Genomic DNA, 24,314 nt, shown 5'->3' on the forward strand with positions numbered 1-24,314 from the left:
CAGCGCAATCTAGGGGAGGGGTTTTAAGCATACACTGAAAGTTGCCTGGAGGCTGGCAAAAGCATCTCTTCGGTGCTCAGTTAGTTGCTGTTTCCAGCTCTTGCACAGCAGCTTCAGCAGCTAACCTTCACTGAATCCAGGACAACCAGGGGGGCAGCAACTTTTTGGAGGGGGAGAGAGATCAGAAAGATCAGCATCGGTGTGAAAGAGTTGACAAATCTCTTGCACGAAGATGATGGCATGTACAGAGATGCTGACAATGTGTTTGCTTTCTGCCAAACATGCTTACCGCATGAAAGCCACAGAGACCCCCCAGCACTATGACAAGGGATTAGCAATTTTTCATGATGTAAGTAGTTGCACAGTGCATGCTTTCTATATTTTGTTCATAGAGTGGTTTTTAGAGAGGTGGGTAGTCTGGACTGTCAACAGTATATGTATATTTGACCTGCAGTTCTTCTCCCCAGTAGTCCCTATTCAAGCTTTCTGAAATGTTGTAGCATAGAAATCAGATTTTTTTTTAAAAAAAGAACTTATTAAGCATCAAGAAAGAAAACAAATAAAACTCTTACTTTTCTGCCTAGAAACTCTCCATTCTATACTTTTGCAGCAAAATGTGTATCTGTATACACAGCGCAGAGATTACAAAGGTCAGAAATGGAATATTAGAAAAGGAGGTAAAAGAACGTAGTTGCCATCTTTCTTGGGAATATAGTCCATGATTTTGAGTAACTGGTGGTTGACAGAAGGGCTTTCCTTTCCTAAAATGGGACTCTGCGTGCACCCTGTCTTTTAGGTCTGTCCTGAAATATTTCAGCTCCGTTCATTTTTGCCCCTCGTCATCCTGCAACTAATTTATATTTCTTTCTGACCCTATTTTTAAAACAGAAATTCTAAATAAAAGCAAATTTATGCATTTTCACTTACGCTGTAGCCCCTGTATTAATAAATGTGATTTATGGGTGGATCTTGATAGAAAGCCATGAAGTATTCAGGTTTCATTTTTGACAAGTGGGATTTCAATTACAATAACAAAAATATGCAAATTAATCAAGCATTATATATGCTTATATAAAAGCTAGAAAATCCAGATGTTTTGGAGAACTTCCAACATCTGCTTGCAATGGCCAGGTTGGCTGGAGATGATGAGTTGAAGTCCAAAATCTATCAAGGATATCAAGTTTCCACCAGGTATCAGCGTTATAGGCGATATACATCCAAAGAAATCATGGCATGACCCCCTTCTTGTAGGCATAGCCATGTTGCAGCGAAGAATCTTGAAGCACTTTGAAGAATAATACATTCACCTGGACATAATATAAACATGCACTTGTTATACACCTGATATAAACTGCAATGGATTGAGATATATTTTTAACCTAATAATTTTTAATCAACTAAATGAAAGAAACTTTTTTTCAGGGAAAAAAGAAGAGGAAGCACTAATTACTATAAAGTTATACAATTATCAGTAGCAAATTGTGTTTGTGTATTGGAGTGTCACTGAATGTATCCAATGATTAATTCATATGTTATATGGATGATGGATGAAGAAAGAGACTGGTAGGATTCAGATTGTATCAGAAGTGAGCAAGGCAGGGAGTTTAGGGCCAAGGTCTAAGGTGCCACTCCATAAAGTTTCCCGTCTTCATTTAAGAATAATACACATTATTTCATTGTCACTGAAATAATTGCCTTTCTAAGGGCTGACATACCAAATTTTAGACCATTTAACTATTTAAGGGAGAGAGAGGCCTATAAGGTTGTGATTTCCAAAACTAGAATTACCTCAACCACTGCAGAGAATTAATACATTAAAATTCGTTTCTTTCTGGAAGTTTCTGGCACACAAATCTGTGTTCCATCTCAGATGCTGTTCAGTTTTTTTCTTCTGCCCATTGATCATTTCTGTGAGCTCTTTTCTCTTTCCCTAGAACTTCTGGCACAAAAAAGGCAATAAGAACTTTGAAAAGCTTTGCAAATGTTCCAAGTGCTTTATGGGAAATAACTGACATGCTGTATTCATACTATTTGTAGACCACTTTTTGGTTAAAAATGCTAATCTAGGTTTATAATACCAAGCTAGGGAAAGCCTGCAAAGTATGGCTTCTGAATTCTTTCCAACATCTTTACCTGCAGTGATCATTCGAGGTGTTAGAATATATGAGAATTTGTGTTTTTGCTCTATTCTTATACTGTATCTGTGCAAGCTGTGGGTAGGTGTGCACTAGGAAGGACAGAGCAGGTTGTCTAGATCAGAGGTCCTCAACATTTTGGACACCATGGAGAAAGTTTTTTCCATGGACAGGAGAGTGCATTGTTTTGTGTGTTGCCTGCATCCCACAGATGGGGCTTTGCTTGTTTGTGCGGACCAGTTGTTGGCATGTCATTGTCTGTACTGGTCCACGGACTGGGGGTTGGGGACCCCTGGTCTAGATGAAGGGTATCTAACCTCAGCCACTTTAAAACCTGTGGACTTCAATTCCCAGAATTCCCCAGCCAGCATGGCATGGCATGGCAGGCTAGGGAATTCTGGGAATTGAAGTCCTCAAGATGACAAATTTAGCATGAAGATGACAGCACGTACAGAGACTGGCTAGGCATTTCTGAGAGTTGAAGTCCACAAATCTTAAAGTGGTCAGGGTTGGACACCCCAATCTATATCATGTGACCTAGAGGGAGAGGGAAAATAGCAGCAGCAATCTAAGATGCTGCCCCATCACCAAGGGATGCAGAACCATGTTTTTCTCACAGCTGCCAGCCTGATTGCCCTTTTCCCTTGCCATTTTCAGAGACCATCTTTCTTTTGCTGGCTTAAGTCCTGTGATGGCAGACATGGACAACCTCTTTTACGTAATAGTTTGGAAAGAATAAAAATGTGCATTCCAATAAAAGTAAAAACTAAACAACTACAGAGCACCAAGTAATAGCAATTGTTCTATATGATGCTTTCAAGTAGGAAATACTATCTGGAAGTATAATGTCATGTGTTCTAATTAAGTGCTCTTTATACTACCAACATTTTCATCGTTATTCTTGACGATATTTTCTAGGCTTCTGTGTTGCCCGGAGCCCGCAAGTTACAAAACTGTAAAATAATAGAGAAATAATGCTGGTAGTCCTCGACTTACAACCATTCATTTAATGACCATTCAAAGTTAAAATGGCACTGAAGAAAGTGACTTATGACTATTTTTCACACTTATGACCATTGCAGCATCGCCAAAAAATTTGGACACGTATTTAACTTAATAGCTCCAGTAATTAACTATGGCAAAGAAACTGGAGCAAAACTTGCTTAACAACCGTCTTGAGCACAATTGTGGTTAGCAGTTGAGGACTATCTGCAGTTGTCATATGTGATAAAATGAATAACAATGTAAAAGACTTTTATGCAGTTGATACATTTGCTCCATAATAGTGTAAGAATGGCTTCTTTTGCTAGACCATCTAATATTATATAGGAAAGTCTGCCTGTATTTTCCCAGACTTCTCTCCTAGCCTGTTCTGTCCTTGACATTTGTGATTGAGTAGACATTTCTGAAAAGACCAATTTTATTGAAATCTGCATAAATTCATTTACAATTCCATCCAGAATCTGAAGTCTCCTAATTGTGTGGGTGTTTAGCCAATCCTGGTAAAAAGTTTCACCACAAAACTTTAATGGGAAAAGGGTGGGATATAAATGGAATTAAAATAAATTAAAATAAAATCACAAATTCAATGGGAAAAACATGGTGGCACCCTCTATTTTCTCTTCCTTTAAGATGTCAAAATGTAACTTTGGATGGGAGTTAATGTGTTAAAATAAGAGCTCATTCTTTCATCAGTTTGTGATAATTACTAGTTGGACTCCTGGTGAGATTTGTCCAGGGTAAAAAAAATACTTTTTGCTAGTATTTAATTTTAAGCTCTTAATAAAATAAGATAAAACAAGTAAGCTTTAAAATTCTCCTGCACTCATATTTAAAATAAGTATATGGGGAACATTTGGCAAATACATTTGCAGCTAAGTTGTTTAATGTATCACTAATTGTCATGCATTGTTAAATCATTATGTTTCAAACACTTAAGAAATGAACTTTTCTAAATGATAATAATAATAATAATAATAATAATAATAATAATAATAATAATAATAATAATAATAATAATAATAATAATAATAATAATAATAATGTTGGAAGGGACCTTGGAGGTCATCTAGTCCAACCCCTGCTCAGGCAGGAAACCCTATACCATTTTGGACAAATGGCTGTCCAGTCTCTTCTTAAAAACTTCCAGTGTTGGAGCATTCACAGCTTCTGGAGGGAGGTTGTTCCACTAGTTAATTCTTCTAACTGTCAGGAAGTTTCTCCTTAGTTCTAGGTTGATTCTTTCCTTGATTAGTTTCCATCCATTGCTTCTTGTCCTGCTTTCAGGTGCTTTGGAGAATAGCTTGACTCCCTCTTCTTTGTGGCAGGCCCTGAGATATTGGAACACTGCTATCATGTCCCCCCTCGTCCTTTTCTTCATTAAACTAGACATACCCAATTCCAGCAGCTGTTCCTTATATGTTTTAGCCTCCAGTCCCCTAATCATCTTTGTTGCTCTTCTCTGTACTCTTTCTAGAGTTTCAACATCTTTTTTACATCGTGGTGACCACTGGATGCAAGTGTGGCCTTACCAAGGCATTGTAAAGTGGTATTAATACTTCATGTGATCTAGATTCTATCCCTCTGTTAATGCAGCCTAGCACTGTGTTGGCTTTTTTGGCAGCTGCAGCACACTGCTGGCTCATATTGAAGTGATTGTCCACTAGGACTCTGAGATCCCTCTCACAGTTACTACTATTGAGCAAGGTACCCCCTATACTATACCTATACATTTGGTTTTTCTTGCCTAAATGTAGAACCTTACTTTTTCACCATTGAATTTCATTTTGTTAGATAGCGCCCAGTGTTCGAGTCTGTCCAGATCCTCCTGTATCTTAAGCCTGTCTTCTGGAGTGTTGGCTATTCCTGCCAGCTTGGTGTCATCTGCAAATTTGATGAGTTCCCCCATCTATCCCCTTGTCCAAATCGTTAATGAAGATGTTGAAGAGCACCCCAAATGTAGGGTTGAAATTTGGTGCATATTTACCTTGGAGTTACACTTCCTGTATACAATAGGAATTCTTTTCAAAGGGAACAGATCTAGCATTATAATTTTAAGAGTTACAGGAATGCAGTGATTCTGACAGTTCCAAACTTCTGTTACTACAGTATCTTCCCCATTTCTGAGTACAAGGGGGAATCAGTCTTTTGTCTTTGATTCCATGTATATAGATAATAGCTTTAAGCCTTGTGACTAACTACACAAATGTAAAGCTCATAAAACTTTGAGAACTGTTAGAAATTGTTGTGCAGAGGTCTCCTTGTGCTAGCAAAGAGTTGCACAAACAAGGAAGGGTACTGAGAGCAGTAAGAGTCACACAGTAACCACAAGAGTACCCTGAGTTGTGAAAACAGAAAGTATTTTACTTTTGAGGTGGTGTAAAAACAAAAATGCACGGTCAAAAAGAAAATAGTCCAGGTCATACACAATAGTAACAGTCCAAGGAGTATTCTTACCGGTCCAGAGGTCAAATACACAGTTCAGGTTTATCACAGTAGTAAACTAACAGTACAGCAAAACAGTAATAGTAGAGAGAGCAGTGAATTCAGAGAGAGAAAGAAGCTACGTTCCTAGCTCCCTCTTATGGTGATGAGAACACTTACGCACCCATTGGCCAATTAACATCTTAAAGTCACAACATCATAGTTTATATATTTTCAACCCAACTATGTAGGCTATCACCATATGCCTAACAAGAACTCAGACATTTTACTCTAGTTACATCACTGCTGTGAAGAATTACCAGTTTTATTTTAGAATCTCTCTCTTTTAGAAACTTTTTTAACTTTGTAGTCATTAGGTATCAGTGGCAAAAATGTTGTTACCCGATGAAGCAAGTTTATCAGATTTTGGTATTTGGAGCAAATGAAATACAGATTTCTCTTCAAAAATGCACAGAATATTTTCTTCTTTCATATAAATGTTTTAAAAGTTGTTTATGACAATACTGGGCAATATCTATTGGAAATAACTTAAGAAATGGCTCAATTTTAAAAAGAAAATAATTTTAAGGGAGGGAATAAAACATAATAACAGAGTATTAGGAACTATATGCACCCACAGTCAAATGGGGCAACAGTACAATAAGCTACTTAATAAATAACTATTATTTCACCAACTGGTATTCCATTGCTACAAAATTCAAGTTAAACATTTTTAGATGTATAACAGATGGTCTCTGTTGAGCAGTTTCATATTCTAGAAATTTCAGGGTTGGAAAATGACCTTATAATTTGATATAAACTCAACTAGAAATAAATCATCTGAATACATAGACATATTCCTGTAAAATACATTAAATTACTTCATTTGGCTAGAAGCAGAAGTTAAGTAGTGATTATTAGTAGCAGTTGATATAATAGTCACTTTAGCATTTAAGAACAGAATACATTTTAAAAGATTGAAAGGAATTTAAAGATATATGGCATTTAAAAATTAAATTAGTTAAAATATTTAAGTATCATCTTAAATCAAAATTTCAATATCTCAAAGTTATATTTTCTATGGTACATAAATACCTTGCAAAAGCATAATATAAACTAAATTAACAGAAAGTTCATATATAAATTAAAATAATAACAAATCATTAATAAATAAAATTAGCAAAACACTGAAATATCAGTGAAGAATAAAGGCATGCTATTGAGTCAAATGGAAAGAACTGAGTTTTTTTTAATGGAAGACAATTTCTATAGAAAGCACTTTAAATTATCTATGAGTAAGAATTATCTTCATTGGCATAATGGAAGGGGAGCCATTTAAGTCTATGGTGGTTAAAAAAAACTGAAGGAATCTGGTTGCACCATTTCAGATCAACAAATGTTATTAAAAGTTTCTTCCTTTCCTTTCCTTTCCTTTCCTTTCCTTTCCTTTCCTTTCCTTTCCTTTCCTTTCCTTTCCTTTCCTTTCCTTTCCTTTCCTTTCCTTTCCTTTCCTTTCCTTTCCTTTCCTTTCCTTTCCTTTCCTTTCCTTTCCTTTCCTTTAGAAGTTCACTTAATCACAAACAGAGTGGCTAAACCAACAAAGGATTTAAATTAGGGTGGCTAGAGATGGACAGGAAAATAGATTAACTAGCCTCTTACCTTTTATTGTCATAGTGACTGTGAGAACACATTGTATTAAACCATAATGAGGTTTATTTTGGGTTGGGTCTTTGGGGAGTTTCAGTCCAATACAGTATATCAACGGAGGGTTAAGCTATTTTATTATCTAAAACTGAAGAAATATTAATGGCTATCAGAGAATTATTATCTCTTGGATTAGGACTAATTAATCCATTCTCTCCATGGAGATATTTGTAAGATGTTGTTGTTGTTAGTTGCGAAGTCGTGTCCGACCCATCGCGACCCTATGGACAATGTTCCTCCAGGCCTTCCTGTCCTCTACTATCTTCTGGAGTCCATTTAAGCTCACACCTACTGCTTCAGTGACTCCATCCAGCCACCTCATTCTCTGTCGTCCCCTTCTTCTAGTGCCCTCAATCTTTCCCAGCATTAGGCTCTTCTCCAGTGAGTCCTTCCTTCTCATTAGGTGGCCAAAGTATTTGAGTTTTAGCTTCAGGATCTGGCCTTCTAAAGAGCAGTCAGGGTTGATCTCCTCTAGGACTGACCGGTTTGATCGCCTTGCAGTCCAAGGAACTCGCAGGAGTCTTCTCCAGCACCACAGTTCAAAGTGCTGGGTTGGGTCAATTCTTTGGCGCTCAACCTTTCTTATGGTCCAGCTTTCACTGCCATACATTGCAACTGGGAAGACCATAGCCTTGACTATACGCACTTTTGTTGACAGGGTGATGTCTCTGCTTTTTAGTGTGCTGTCTAGATTTGCCATGGCTTTCCTCCCGAGGAGCAAGCGTCTTTTAATTTCTTGGCTACAGTCCCCATCTGCAGTGATCTTGGAGCCCAGGAAAATAAAATCTGTCACTACCTCCATTTCTTCCCCATCTATTTGCCAGGAATTGAGAGGGCCAGATGCCATGATCTTGGTTTTCTTAATGTTTAATTTCAATCCAAGTTTTGCACTCTCCTTCTTCACCCGCAACAAGAGGCTCTTTAGTTCTTCTTCACTTTCTGCCATTAGAGTGGTATCATCTGCATATCTTAGGTTGTTGATGTTTCTTCCGGCAATCTTAATTCCAACTTTTGATTCATCTAGCCCTGCCTTTCTCATGATGTGCTCTGCATATATGTTAAACAGGCAAGGCGACAGTATACAGCCTTGCCGGACTCCTTTCCCAATTTTGAACCAATCAGTGGTTCCGTGTCCAGTTCTCACTGTTGCTTCTTGGCCCGCATATAGATTTCTCAAGAGACAAATAAGATGGTCTGGTATGCCCATCTCTTTAAGGACTTGCCAGAGTTTGTTATGATCCACACAATCAAAGGCTTTAGCATAGTCAATGAAGCAGAAGTGGATGTTTTTCTGGAACTCTCTAGCTTTCTCCATGATCCAGCGTAAGTTAGCAATTTGATCTCTAGTTCCTCTGCCTCTTCGAAATCCTGCCTGTACTTCTGGTAGTTCTCGATCCACATACTGCTGGAGTCTAGCTTGTAGGATTTTAAGCATAACTTTACTAGCATGAGAAATGAGTGCAATGGTGCGATAGTTTGAACATTCTTTGGCACTGCCTTTCTTTGGAATTGGAATGTAAACTGATCTTTTCCAATCCTGTGGCCACTGTTGAGTTTTCCAAATTTGCTGGCAAATTGAGTGTAGCACTTTTACTGCATCGTCTTTTAAGATTTTGAATAGCTCAGCTGGAATACTGTCACCTCCACTAGCTTTGTTGTTGCTCAGCTTTTCTAAGGCCCACTTCACTTCACATTCTAGGATGTCTGGCTCGAGGTCAGTGACCACCTCATTGTGATTATCAGGGACGTTAAGCTCATTCTTGTATAGTTCTTCTGTGTAATTTTGCCACCTCTTCTTAATCTCTTCTGCCTCTGTTAGGTCCCTGCCATTTTGGTCCTTTATCATGCCCATTTTTGCATGAAACGTTCCTTTCATCTCTCCAATTTTCTTGAAAAGATCTCTGGTCCTCCCTATTCTATTGTTTTCTTCTATTTCTTTGCATTGTTCATTTAAGAAGGCATTCTTATCTCTTCTAGCTATTCTTTGGAATTCTGCATTTAATTGGGCATATCTTTCTTTTTCTCCCTTGCCTTTCGCTTCCCTCCTTTCCTCAGCTATTTGCAAAGCTTCCTCAGACAGCCATTTTGTAAGATAACAAGATAATTAATGATAATGGGGTTTTACATATAGCCTCTTTGTTGAGACAAAAGTATAATAGGGATAAACATTAATAGAATAGCAGAGAGTCTATGATGATCTTAGGGTTTATAAGAGGTGTGCTTCCAAATGTTTTCACTCTACTACATAGAAGTTATGGAGAAGGGAAATTCACTAGCTGTATGTGTGAATTTTCCTTGAAAGGAGAAAACTTTTTTTGTTTGAACAATTTGTTTTTTGGAAAGGTCCAGAAGCTATTTACTCAAATGTTCCTGAATTCATGTCTATTTCCATGATATTTTCTTTGCAGTAAGACAGATATAGTGTGCTTCCTTCCAGAATGTCTTCTGAATTCTAAGTCTAGTCTACGGCTCTGAAATTTCTTATAGTGATTATCTAAGTACAAAACAAGACCAAGCACACTTAATTTTGGGGGGATCTACTAAGATCAGTTAGATGCTACAAACATTATTCAAAGATGACAGCCTCTCCTAATATGGCTTTATTAAGCTATTTTAACTATTTATCAATAGTTAAAATATTATAATATAAAACAGAGCCAGTTTGGTCTAGTGGTTAAGGTACCAGGCTAGAAAGCAGGAGACAGTGAGTTCAAGTCCTGCCCTAGCCATAAAGCCAACTGGGCCTTGAGTCAGTCGCTCTTTCTGAGCCCTATAGACTTCTTGTGGGGGAAAATATGAGGAGGAAGGTGTGTTGGATATATTCACAATAATAAAGATCAGTTGATACACCTCACATTTCTTATAAATAAGTTATGTTATGGTTTTTAGTATATTAAACAAATATATTGAAGTAATTTCTTTAGGAAACAATTTCTATTTTCTTTTAAATTAGAAAGCTCAATAAGACATTTTAGAATAACAAGCAAAATAGAAATTAAACAAACAGTAGAAATTAGCAGTACAAAAGACAAACAGAAGAAAACCTTTAAGCCTTGGCTAGAGTTCTTGTGTTTTTAGGCTTTATTTGCTTTGCATAGCTGTCATAAGTGGAGAGAAGAATTTGCTAGATAAAGACTGGATTTGTGCAAGGTGGATGTGGGGACACAAAAGGTTTTTAAATTAGAGTAAAGTGGAGAAAGAGCTCTAAAGGGATTCTTGAAGACTGTGAAGATTTATTTCCTGTATACAACAATTGAAGGAAAAGAGTCAACAGCAGACAAAAAGAGATAAATGCATTCACCGCTACTTGACAAGGAAATTGGTCTGAATATATAGGAAAGCTTCAGATCAAATTTCTCTAGAGATAGAAGAGACAATACAGTACAAAAGATTAGTTTTCCTAAGGATCCTGTTCAATCAACTCCTTGGAGCACTATCTGGCTCTGTGCAGTCTGTGAAACTATTAAGCTTCCACAGAAGGGCATTTTTGTGATATCCTTCTCTGAGAAGCTGGAAGAAAATGGAAAACAAATCTGTGGGGCATCCACTTCTGCTTGTCTAAGAAAGTGGACTTGCCCAAAGAGAATCAGTGGATGATTGTCCAAATTGCTGGACTTGAGTGACTGCAATTATAGAACTCACAGCAATCTGCAACACAGATTGACTGGTTTCAGTCCACCAAAATGATGCGTTAGAATAATCATGTCAGTGTTGGGGAAAACAGTATTAGCTAGAGATACTTGACTGACTCATTAACTAAATATTCCATTTTTGATCAAATTAATATATGCTCACTTATACTGAGAAAAATTATCTGGTAGGCTCAGGATCATGTCATGCACACATATTCAACCTAGAGAAACCATTGCTGAAAGAAAATTTTAAAGTATCTTCCAAAATCAAGATTATAGGATAATACTCTACACAATGCACAACTGTTGTCTTTTAGAATACAGATACCTGTACATATTTTTACTTTCCTTATATAGACTCAGAATGAGGACAGAATTATTTTAAAATTTAAGACTAATAGTTTTACATGCATGTAGAATGTAACCTTCATAAATTGGGTACTCTGTGACAGTAAATTTGGGACTATATTTTGTTTACAACATATAGGTCATATGGTAATCTTCACGCTTTAATACATGCATCTCTTTTTCTTTTAAAATGTGTTCCAACTCACAGTTTTAATGTTTTATATAAAAGGGCAGCTATAAAGTCCTGATCAATATAATTTAGTCTGGGAACTTGTCTCCTGCAGAAAGACACTCAAGTGTTTATTGGAAACCACAAATTTGGAACCAAGAGTGTCTCATGAAAGAAGATTTTGGAAATTATTGTGAGTTTATAGCCAATATCATATCCCCTTTTTGATGCTCTTTTATTTTTAAGAAGCATGTTTCTTAGGCCACAGCTAATATCTAGCTCTATACCTGTGAGTAGGGGGAAGTGCTAAAGGGAATAGAATTGAAGCTGGCAGAGGAACAATCATATGGGGTTTGTAGGAAAAAGAGCTATAAACACAATGTTTCTCTGCATTCTCTTTCAAAACAGGCCAGCATAACTCTACCATGGCCTTTGCTATCAGCTCTCGATATGACTTTTATCTGGTAAGAATAATCTATATGGGGTGGGGGTGGGGGGCAGGAAGAAAAGAGGGCAGGTGATCATTGAGTGTCAACTTTAAGGGAATTACCTGCTTGCCCATATTGCACAGCACATGATACAACAGGGCATTGGAACGGCAAGTCTAGATGAAGCAGGAGGGGGTAGGATGGAAGAGCTGACAGGAAGATGAATGCCAGTGCCATCCAATTGCAGCAGTGTGTATCAGCTTGAGTCAGGCCTAGTTAATGAAGCTTGCACAAAGGAAGCACATTATTTTGTTGCAATTAATCAGTCTACATAATTATCTTGCTAATTAGCGCTGAACATCTTGAATTTTGGCTAACATTCCTGCTATAATGCAAATTTTGTTTGTTTCTTAAGCAGACAGATTCTAGGAAAGTAAACTCTGCTTTTTAGATTAAATGAAGATGGGGAAAGGTCATACCCAAACCTATTGCACACATATAAACATACAAATATACATGTGTGTATACATGTTTATGTACATGTATGTATACACACACCACATACATCTAATAATTAATGCTATGATTTTGCTATATGAAGTGCTTTATAACCAAAAAAGATGTGTTAAAATGTATTTTAATTGCAAGATACCTCTGTCCAATATCAAAGCCAGAGAGGTCCAATAAAGTTCTCAAATGAATGAAAGTCTTTTTCCTACTACTGTATTCATGAAATTCTTAATGTGGAGCAGTAAATCAGTCCTTCAGAAGACTTTAGTAGAACAGTCAAGAGACTAATATAAAAATAGGATTTTCCAATGTTTACATAAAAATGTTACTGTAGTTACATTTGATTCTATTTATAGTAATGATAGATACCAAATTTACATCTGTTTTATGTATGCTAATGAGGTACCACATTTAGGGTAGATTGAAATGGAAGAACACAAATAATTGTTATATAGCTGAGTCTGATTTGAAAGAAATGTAGCCACTTGTGTTGCTCATATTAATTCTTCTAAGAGTTAACTATAGTGAGCTTTTTGTATTGTTTCAAAAGTCTGCAAAGCCAGTTTGGTTAGAGGAGAAAAACAATGTCAGTAGTAATGTGACAGTTATTGATTCAAATAGTATTATTTAGATACATAGTACTTACCTTAAAAATAATACTTGCACAGAAAAATAAATCATACATTTTCTGCATGCCAGCTGCAAACAGGCCTTGTAAAATAGGAATTCTGATGTGTTCTTAAGAAGCACAAAACCATTTTTAGATAATGGTGTAAAAATGATTGATAATTTAAAAATGGGCCCGCCTACCGTCCCTAAAGCAAACAAACAAAAGAAAGAAAAAATAAAGATCTGCATTGGTAGAAAACAACTCACTAGCCTAAAGGATGGTGGAGTATTGAACATAACCTATAACATATTCTTAACATTTTAATTGTGCCCACCAGCTAAAGAATGTTGGAAACACATACTGCTAGCCCTGAAAAGATTCACATAAGAGAATTGATCTCACAACTGTTGTTTTGCTAAGCTATTTAAAACTCCAAAGAACCATGATTTTTTTCCCCAGAAGGGCCCTGGAAATCAGAGCCAGAGTAAGACATGTTCTTAGTTAAGGTAGAAGAGCAAAAGGAACTTCTCACCAATCAAAGGCAGGGTGCTCTGTAGCCAAAGTCAGCCAACTTATTAAGGGCTTTGCAAGGAAAATCTCACAGCAGAAATCCCAAAAATAAATAAACATTTGACTTCTCAAAATATCCGAATCAGTTACCGGAGACAGTTACCTCACTCTACTAAAGGTTCAGCCAGTCTTGCTGAGAAATAACTATGCTCTTCTTGCATATGTTTAATGTGATTAGGACATTATGCTGTGGTAAGAAATTGGGCTGCCATATTCAAATAAAACCATCTCAAATTTTCAATGCAGAACTATTCTCACTTCATTAGATACTGGAAGACTCCAGATTACTGGAGGTGACTTGATGTTGAACTGTATCTACATTCAAGGCATCTAGTTGTGGTTATGCAGTATGGACATCTTTTTCTTTTTTAAGAAAGTAAAAATCTAAGGATACTGGAAATCCAGAACTTTAGAAGAACCAGGTTTTCAGAAGCCCCTTCCAGACTGACATTTATTGACCCTTTTTTGTCCCTAAAATATCATCTAAATCAGACACGTCAAACTCGCAATGTCATGTGACATCACGCAATGCATCAGGACAGTTTTGCCATTGCCGGCAATGGGGTGGGCGCAGCTTCCAGATGACGGGTCCGGCCCACAGTCCGGCAGTTTGACACTCCTGATCTAAATTAATCTGTAGTTTTTCAACACAGCCATGGCCCTCTTCTCTGCCTCACTCACAAATGCTGCTTAATAGATACAAATTCAAACAACTGCTAGACTTTAACACCTTTCAGATTTTTTTTAAGAATAGAGACCTAGGAAGCTTCCATATATCACGTCAGTGCTGATCCCTCTATCCTGGCCTTGTCAAGTGACTGGTGGTTACTATCAAAGATTTCAGCTGCATTTTTTCAGCTGTATCTGGTGATGCCAGAGATTAAACCTAGAACATTTGATACTGAAAACATATATTTCTCCTTAGTTATAGGTTGTTTCTCTCCTAGATTAGTTTCCTTCCATTAGTTCCCGTCCTGCCTTCAGGTGTTTTAGAGAATAAGTTGACCCCCTGTAAGGACCTGCCTCAATCAGTCCTCCCAAGAAAGCAGAACTTTTGAAATGGATATCATTTCAAAAGGAACTTTTATTAGGAGATGTTGACAGCAGGAATAGAAGGCAGGATCTGAGGGTTTCTGCGCGAATCAATAGGTCAAAAGAATCAATAGTAATCCCATCCCAACTGCCCATCCAGATGGTTCAAACAGGCCAATCTGCAGGTGTGAAAACGTTGTGGGAACAGTGCAATAAGGCTCCACTTCCAAGACTGTTTGGTCTCCGTGCCGCTTCTTCCACACTCAGAGATAAAGCAGATGTTTGGAGGCACATTCCATTCTCCCCCCAATGGAGAAACATCAAAGAGCAAGGAACAGAGCAAAGGAAATACACACCAGCAACCCCAAGCTTCCCCCTCCCCCCCAAGAGAATGGCAGAACCCAAAAAGAACAAGAAACCCCATGCCCACAGAAAGACAGGGTTCTGACACCCCTCTTCTTTATGGCAACCCCTCAAATATTGGAACACTGTTATCATGTCACCCCAAGTCCTTCTTTTCATTAAGAAGTAAAAATAAACATTAATTCTTTTCATTCATAACTTGGCAGATCAGCAATAGACCTGGCACAGTGTATCTTATTTTTAAGATCTGCAGAGAAGATTTGTATAGGAGAAACTCGCATACACACTTGCACACAGACCGATCTCTTCATCTATAAAGTGGTGAAATGTGTCAGTGTTACCTTTTTCCTTTGCAGAGATCCTTCCTACTTGAACCTATGTGACCTGGCTACTTCCATGGCAACTTCTTCTACTGTTTCCTGTAACTGTGAACATGATGCTTACTGTGCCCAGAAGGATGTGTTTGTTATCTCTAGGTGTAGTTTGTTTCTTTGAAGAAAAAAAACCCCTACGAGCATTGCAAAAGAAAACAGGCTTATAGCAGGCAGCAGGTGTTATTGCTAAGCAGCAGGAAGTTTTATAGGAGGCAGTAAGGTTGCCAGGGGATAAAGGAATTGGCAGAGAGGCCTATATTATTTAAACCTGTTCTATCTGATGTTTCTATTGCTATTATTATCAGAATATAAAATGCATCCTGTTCTTTATGTAATGAATGGGGGCAGATTGGGGACAGGTAAATCAGATGTTACAGAGACTGTTCTGTAGAGGAGCTACTTGTTTTTACAGTTTCATCTTCTACTCTTAAAATGTACTATCAGGGAAAAAAATCAGAATTCAGAACTTTCTGTTCTTCAGAACAATGAGACACAGCTGATTTAATCTGGTAGTTTGACGTTGATGTTTTAGTAAAAACCTGTATACCATTATACAATGACCACATTCTATCTAGCAATTGGATTATGCAGAGTTCAGAGGCTTTGATGTTGAAGGGCACAAAAATTGAAAGACAGTATGAATAAATAAGGGACGCGGTGGCTCAGTGGGTTAGGACGCTGAGCTGGTCGATCAGAAGGTCGGCAGTTTGGCGGGTCGAATCCCGAGTGCTGCATAACAGAGTGAGTGCCTGTTATTCGTCCCAGCTTCTGCCAACCTAGCAGTTCGAAATCATGTAATAATGCAAGTAGAAAAATAGGGACCACTATGGTGGGAAGGTAACAGCGTTCTGTGCGCCTTTGGCCTCTAGTCATGCCGGCCACATGAGCACGGAGACGTCCTCAGACAAGCGCTGGCTCTTCGGCTTTGAAACAGAGATGAGCACCGGCCCCTAGAGTCGGAAACGACTAGCACGCATGTGCGGGGGAACCTTTACCTTTACCTTTATGAATAAACACCTTAGGAAATGGAAACCTACTAGGGATGGGAGAAGAGAGAGTAAGCCTATTTTTTTTATGGGAACCAGAATATAGAGACAGTCATAGAAGTCCAAGCTGTACGACAAAAATCATTATCATGGCACCAATGAACTTTAGAACATCTATGACACTTAAGATGGTCTCCATGGATCCTGAAATATAAAGTATAGTTTTAATTAAAGACATTAAAGGTCTAAAATAAGAATTTTGCAACATTACATAAGAATTCAGTATTCACACAGGAAATCTAGTGCCATTTCAGCCAAGAATGAAATGAAATAATGCGAGACTTTAGCAATCTGATTTGATAATGAATTGGCCTATTATTTGAATTTGGTAGGCCAATTTATTATTCATTTTCAAGCTGGTTGGATGTCTCATTTTCCCATTAAACTTGCCTTATCAACATTTTTCAATTTAGGTATTACCTGGGTCATTAATGAAATACATAAACCAAAGCCTGCTTCAAATTAAGTTAAATATCCTAGTAACAACTCAGGAGTGCTGTGTTGTTGCCTTCTGGAGATGTTGTTGGGGTTTCTCAGTTTAATCTAGAACTCTTGCTTTCCCTGTAGTTTTCCCACCCAAGTGCTAAACAGATTTTTAAAAATTGTATAGGATAAACTTTTTTTGTTGGTGCAGGTGGAACCTAAATACTAAAAGCATTCAATTGGTGAGGAAGTGAGGAACATGTAGGAGTGTAGATTTTCTGATTTTATATTCTGATTTCATACTCTCTTTTTCATGGTTGAGGTTTACACAATTACACTTTATTGTGTAATACAGTTTTAAGCTAACTTCCTACTTATAAGTGGATCCAGTATGAAGTACTGGATGAAGTAACATCACTGTAGAAATTGAAAGTCCAAGCTTTAAACTGGAAATATGTTCAAACTCTTGGCTCAAGGTTATGTGATCAACCTTCCCTTGTATTGGGTTCCATAGTCATACAATGGTCAAATAATAATGTTGCCCAGATCTTGCATGGAAGTCAAAAAGCTTTGATGAGATCATATATGAAAATGCTTTGAGCAGGAATTAGCAAACATTTAAGGTATCAAATGACTTCCAAATCAGAGTAAATCATTTTTTATATTGATAATCTCATATGATTTCAAGCAATCCTATGAGATCTCAGGGTCTCACTCCTAAGAATCATATAGTTTTGTGTAAGAATGCTGAAATTTCTCAAGCTGTCACTTTAAATCTGGGGCAGGAACCTAAGATGAACAATGTTTGGGTGTATGAATTTGTATGGAATTGATATTCTGATCATTTTTACATTGTAAGGTCAGTCTTAGATGTTCCTGGATTTTGGTTTAAAGTTCTGAACTTCTTGAATCTGTACTAAAAAAAGATATGAGTGTTCCCATTAGAATGAATACACTTCCATTTTCTCTGAAGGCTTTTAATTTTTTCTGAAGTGTTTTGAGCTGAGAAGGCAGAGCTTTATAACTGAAAATAATAATGCAAATAAATATCTTTCAGCAATAGAGAATGAAGCTGCCCTGTTGAAGTTTGGTCAGATGAAAACTGGACTGGATGACTGCAAAAAAATATCACATAGAGTCATTTTGTGCACATTCTATGATTGAGTTAGGGAAGCAGAAAAATTGGCATTATGAAACTGATACAAGAATTTGGTTTTCTGAAAATTTCATTCAAGTAAAATGAGTTTTATAGTTAAGGGGAGGACCTTGGAGGCTGAGAAAAATAATCAAGTAGCGCTTCAAAACCTTTGCCCAGTGGGTTTACCATCATTCCCCATCCAGAATCATCTGGAGTTAGGAAAATTAATGAGTATAGAAATAAATCTGTTTCTGAGAAGCTGTCTGATAATATTCATGTAATTTTCATCCAACACACTCAAACGGGAAAAAAGGTATTTATAATTTTTCTTGCTTGGAGACCAATAAATTAGGTTGGCAGTTTATTTCATGCACACTGATCTTGGACACTTCTAGATAGCTTTATGTTTTTTGCAAGCAACCTTTCTCAATTATTTTTCTTTGTCTTTGCCTTGATTTCTGTGAATATAAATTAATATTTAAGATATAACGATGGCTCTTAGGAGACTTGATACTTATAGAACTTTGGTTAGGAATTAAAAAGTCTGTGGAGGAAGACGATAGCCATGAAACTGACAACAGGATCAGAGTCAGTGGTGCCTCTTGAACAGTTTTAGCTTTTTAGTTGAGATAAACTTTTTTTATTGATGGTGATATTGTGAAAGGAACACTGTTCTTTCTATAAGCTGTCACTATAAATGAATCTTTCCTAAAATAAAAAGGTAATTTTAGTTATTGTCTTAGGCTGTTATAATATCAACTTACATATATCTGACCAGAATTAAATTATATTATTCAAATTAATAACTTTTGAAATAATACTTTTCAGGAGATAGGAACAGATAGCTGGATGGACAGACAACCAGACAGAAAATAGATATAGATAGATAAATAAAGAGGGTGGGGGGAGGCAGGCAGGCTAACAGACAGGCAGATATGATTTTGGGTCAGTCCTTTCCCTTGATGGCTTCCTCAACCACTCTCTACTCCTCTCCCTCTCCCTCCCTCTCTCTCTCTCTCTCTCTCTCTCTCTCTCTCACACACACACACACACACACACACACATGCACACACACACACACATGCACACACACACACACACACACACACACACACACACACACAGACACACACACAGAGAGAGATGCAGAGACATAAATCTATAGGTAAAATATACAGATAGTCAATATTACCACTAGCATTGTGCTGTTGTACCTTGTACCCTTCTTTCTGTTATTTAGGGATTATATTTTTATTCTGTTTAAAGAGTTGCATGTTTGCAAGATGGGCAGCATATAAATTGATTGAATGAATGAATTAATAAAAAGGTGGGAAGAGAAAATGTCTTAGGGTATTACCACTGCAAGTAACAGTCTGTTTCCATGCTTAGTTTTTTTTTTTGGGGGGGGGCAGTTTTTGAGGACCTTCTTTCTCAGGAAACACTGTTATTTTCCTCGCTGGCTCAAGCTTATGCAAATGGTGGGATTCAAATATGTGAACAAATGGTTCTCTGTATAGATGCTGCTTCCAGAAGTCCATTCTGAGCCTGGACAACAAAAAATTAGCTACCGGTTCTGCTGAAGTGGTGCAAACCGGCTGAATCCCACCACTGCCTCATGCTCCTAAGATTCCCCCTTCCTCCATCTCTGTGGTGATAAGACCATAAGCCTTATCAGGATGCAGCATATAGAGTTTGTCTTGCTGGCAAACACAGGCTAGGAACCAAGAGTTATGCTGGGTTGATGCTGACTCACCCAATATTATCTGAAACAATAATTCTGCCTTTTGACCCACTCAAGTGGTGATGAAAGTTCTAGAATAAAATCTTGTTCATCAAAGATGTGTTGGCTCCATGGGGAAGGAGAGAATGGAGGGAGGCCAAAACAAGGCTAAATGAGAATCACTTTTGCAAGCATGTCAAGCTGTACTCCTTAACCCTTGAGCAAAAGATTAGCCCTGGGATAATACAGACATTCTAAAATATAGCAACAAATTCAAATAATGTAAACTGCTCAAACATCTATTAATGCTCAGGCAGTGGCAACAACAAAAGTGCTTTTAAAATGGAGAAACAGCAGGAGAAGAGGTACTGCTTCTGCTTTTCTGTTGTTCCTTCAAATTGTTTGTATAAATTGCTTCCTTCTTCCTGCAGTTCTAGATGTATGTTTTTTAAGCATACTCACAATGTAAATTTCTGATGGGTCAAGACAGATTGCAGAAAATGTTGGAGTAGAAAAATATCCACCAGGGAAAACAGTTCAGTACTCCTTCTCCTTGCCACTTCTCTCCTCAAATATGCTTTCAGCATGCAGAAAGTTGCAAATTTGATCCCTGTTACTTTCAATATAGCTGAGAAGAAACCCTGTCTGAACACTTGAAAAAGTGTTGCTATTCAGTGTCAAGCAAAATTGTATAGACCAGCAACTTTACTGCAAAGCAACTTCTTATGTTTATTCTGTTCCTTTGATTTTGAGGACATCCATTTTGCAGAGGCTTCCACAGGTGAGGCCCTGCTGAAGAAAATCATTGCTTTTTTCCTCATAATATAACAAGGCAAGAATAAATATATTATCTTGAATTATTTTAGGAGGAAAGGTCATTTTGATGTGTTGAAGCAAAAGCCTATCATCTGGTAAAGCTAATTCTTCTCTTTATTAAGACTGATAGACTCTTACTACTAACGAACAGAAGTACTTCTAGGAAGAATTAGGAAGTGACTCAACCTCTTATGTAACTCATTATGGGAAAATTAAAATGGGACCAGCACTACTGAGTCCATTTGACAAACACTGAATTTAATTTGCTGTAGTCATCATTACTGGCTTGACTTCCTACATTCTTTATGTCCCTGTTCCTAGAATCATGGACAATTGTCCATCTAAAACAGGAGTGGTCAATATAAGATCCCTGACTCATGCACTTGTATCTTCTAGACTCCTACCCTCTGCTGCTAAAATTCAGTGGCACAGTCACTGAAAATTGACTGAACAGTTTCTTAACATTTAGAGATGGAAAATTCCATTAAAATTATAATAGGCTTACCATTTACAAAGAAAGAAAGCTGCACTTCTGTTTTCCCCAATCCTAGACAAAATAGAAAAACCTGGCTCTGCTCACATTCCTGATAAAAGCTCAATCATTTTGTATTATTGCTTCTTCCACATTACCCTTGTTTCCCCAAAAGTTAAGAGGTCATCAAAAGATGGGCTACTCCTGAATTAGCCCAGCAACATCTAGACATTTTGATACTGACTTTCCAATGTTTCAGGCAAAAAAAAACCTTCCAATCCTCTCTGGAGTTTTAAAGTGGAATCTTTGATAGGCAAATTCATTCTTGTTGTGATTCAGGGCCAGCCTGTGGGTCCGGCAGCCGGCTCGGATGTCTCGGATGACTCAGACGAGGGGGAGGAGGAGGGTGTTGAAGACGAACTTGCTGATGATGGCTTGGAGGCTTCGCAGAGCCCCCAGCCTGGGCCCTCTTCTCAGCTGCGCGAGCCCGACAGTGCGGATGATGATGACCCACAGCTGGCCCTGTTCAAGGACGCCCGACGCAGGAGGCAGTCAAGCAGGAACAAGCAGAGAAAGGCTGTGGGACTCCTCGGAAGGAGGCACAGGGAGGCCATGCCCTGAACTCTAATAAAGGGAGTGTTTGGGGAAGGGCTGGTTGCTGAAAGCAACCGCTCCGTTTGAGGATCACAGTTCCAGTGTTTTGTTTCTTGTTCTGTTGTTTGTGTAATAAATCTTGGCAGACGCCTTCCAGCTTCAGACGCTCTCCAGCCTCTGCCGTTTGTACAGGGGTTGCCTTTCTGCAAGGCCGGTAGCAGGCTGGTTCAGAACAATTCTATGCTGAATGATTGTCATTCCCCCAATTTACCCCATACATAAATTTTAGCCTTTAAGATATAAGGTGTCCATTTACTTTTATATATACTGACTTCAGTTCATCATATTTACAATTATGTGCTAATAAAGGAAGACATTTTTCAGTATTGCAGTGAGGAGAGGAATCTATATAATACTAAAACAGCATATTTGCCTGTTTGTAACCTTATGCGGTGGCTCAGTGGGTTAGGACGCTGAGCTTGTCGATCAGATGGTCGGCAGTTTGGCGGGTCGAATCCCAAGTGCCACATAACAGAGTGAGCGCCTGTTACTCGTCCCAGCTTCTGCCAACCTAGGAGTTCGAAAACACGTATAGATGCAAGTAGAAAAATAGGGACCACTACAGTGGGAAGGTAACAGCATTCTGTGCACCTTTGGCATCTAGTCATGTCGGCCACTTGACCACAGAGACGTCCTCGGACAAGCGCTGGCTCTTTGGCTTTGAAACAGAGCTGAGCACCGGCCCCTAGAGATGGAAACGACTAGCATGCCTGTGCGGGGGAACCTTTACCTTTACCTTTACTAATCTTCCATTGGGCAAAACAATATGTCATGGGAGTAAATTTTTGAACCAAGGTACCTCAAATGGACGAACGTATAGCGAGAATGAAATTTGAGGCAGTTGTGGCTGCATCAGCACCACCATATGGCCGTGACCAGCTATGGTCATGTAATTCTCATTTCCAATTGTCCCTGAAAGCTTAATAACACAATAAGCAGAAATAAGTCAATGGGGAAGCTGGCAGGAAGTGTAAACTCATTTGTGGTTGCTGATGATCTCTGCCAGCTCTCCACAAGCCAAGCCTTGGTTTATGAGACGCCAGCAGGGAACATTGGCAATGGGAAAGCTGGCAGACAAGGTTGCAAATTGCTCAGGTAAGTCTCTCCCATTTGTGCAACCCCTCCCAGCTTCTCTGCTCTCATGCCACACAGCCACTCATGCACTCTGCGCTGCATCCACACATGCCCTCCCTGATCAGTGCAGCACTTTTTTCCCTGTCTGCACAGCACCTCTCATACACTGAAGTGTGCCCCATTCTTGATTCAATGTATGCATCAATGTATGCTGTCCATAACCTGTGCAGCACCTCTCATGCACTCCAATGCACCCTTCCCAACCTGCACAGCACCTCAATGCACCCTCCTTTCTTGACCTGTGTGGTTCCATTATTAATAAAGCTGTTATGATGTTCTATCCCCTCCAGCAAATACAAGATTGGCAGCTAAAATCAACAACCTTGCCTCTCAAGTTTAATCTTCTTGATTAACTATGGATTAATGATGTAGCTAAAGATGTGTCAACCCTTCTCCTTATGGATATCATTTTTTAACCTTTTAAAATCCAAGTGAGAAACTAGAGACTGGGGTCAGAAATGGAGCCAATGTGATATTGTTTCTGATCCTCTAATTAAAGATTAGAACACTGCAAGAAACAGGAAGACTGAGACTTCTGGGATAGGACACTTGAGACCTCCCACTCTTACCTTTCACCCTACAGGTTCAACCCTGTCACTACAGTAACTGAGAAAGTTGTTTGGCCAAAAATAAATGCACTTTAGGTACAGTGGACAAATTAAATTGCAAAGCTTTTGTACACAGTTGGGAAAAGTCTCATTTCCATTTTTACCAGTAGTATTATGACTGGTGCTTGCTAGCTAGTAGTGTATGTGTGAATGATCTTTATCTCACATGCTCTTTTTCTTTCTCTCCCTCTCTCCCTCCCTCTCTCTCTGTCTACCTCCCCCTCCCCCTCTTCCCACCTCCATTTTCATCCACATTTCAATCATCTATGCTTATCTCACAAAATCCTAGAAGATGGGGGATATGTATAACAAAAAAAATCAGAGATTATTCTGGCTTCATTCTGTATATAGTTTTTATTTATATTGCTTTAGTGTTTAACAAAGGGATGCAGTGGCTCAGTGGGTTAGGACGCTGAGCTTGTCGATCAGAAAATCGGCAGTTTGGCAGGTCGAATCCCGAGTGCCGCGTAACAAAGTGAGTGCCTGTTACTCGTCCCAGCTTCTGCCAACCTAGCAGTTCAAAAGCACGTAAAAAATGCAAGTAGAAAAATAGGGACCACTACGGTGGGAAGGTAACAGCGTTCCGTGCGCCTTTGGCGTCTAGTCATGCCGGCCACATGACCATGGAGACGTCCTCGGACAAGCGCTGGCTCTTCAGCTTTGAAACGGAGATGAGCACTAGCCCCTAGAGTCAGAAACAACTAGCACGCATATGCGGGGGAACCTTTACCTTTACCTTTTAGTGTTTAACAAAAACCTTCCGTACCGACTTCCTCCTTCTTCAAATGCTTTAAACATGGAAAGGCTGATCTTGGAGATGACTACGCAGGGTTTCACATAACTGTGAATATAAGTAATTATTTTTTTGCTTTTTCTCCATGTCATTCATATTTAAATTTAAAATAGAAAATTAAAAAGTCCCCAAAATATGTAACTTTATGCACTGACAAATGTTCTATAAAAACTTGATTCTTAGCAGATATTGCCACTCTCTGCAAACGTTCA

At 38.4% G+C, this 24,314-nt stretch overlaps 1 protein-coding gene across 1 annotated transcript in view; it reads left to right on the forward strand.

The window, feature by feature from the left end:
- Positions 1–232: 232 nt before the first annotated feature.
- The window catches only part of NECAB3 (N-terminal EF-hand calcium binding protein 3), a gene marked incomplete at both ends in the record, with an annotated part of 104,335 nt that continues 80,253 nt past the window's right edge, over positions 233–24,314 (forward strand). Inside the window, one exon of the mRNA XM_081324736.1 lies at positions 233–349. Coding sequence (XP_081180862.1) covers positions 233–349 — 117 coding nt within the window. The remainder of the gene's footprint in view (positions 350–24,314) is intronic.

This window comes from Vipera berus, assembly GCF_964194415.1.
Source record: "Vipera berus genome assembly, chromosome: 3".
NCBI classification, from domain to species: domain Eukaryota; kingdom Metazoa; phylum Chordata; class Lepidosauria; order Squamata; family Viperidae; genus Vipera; species Vipera berus.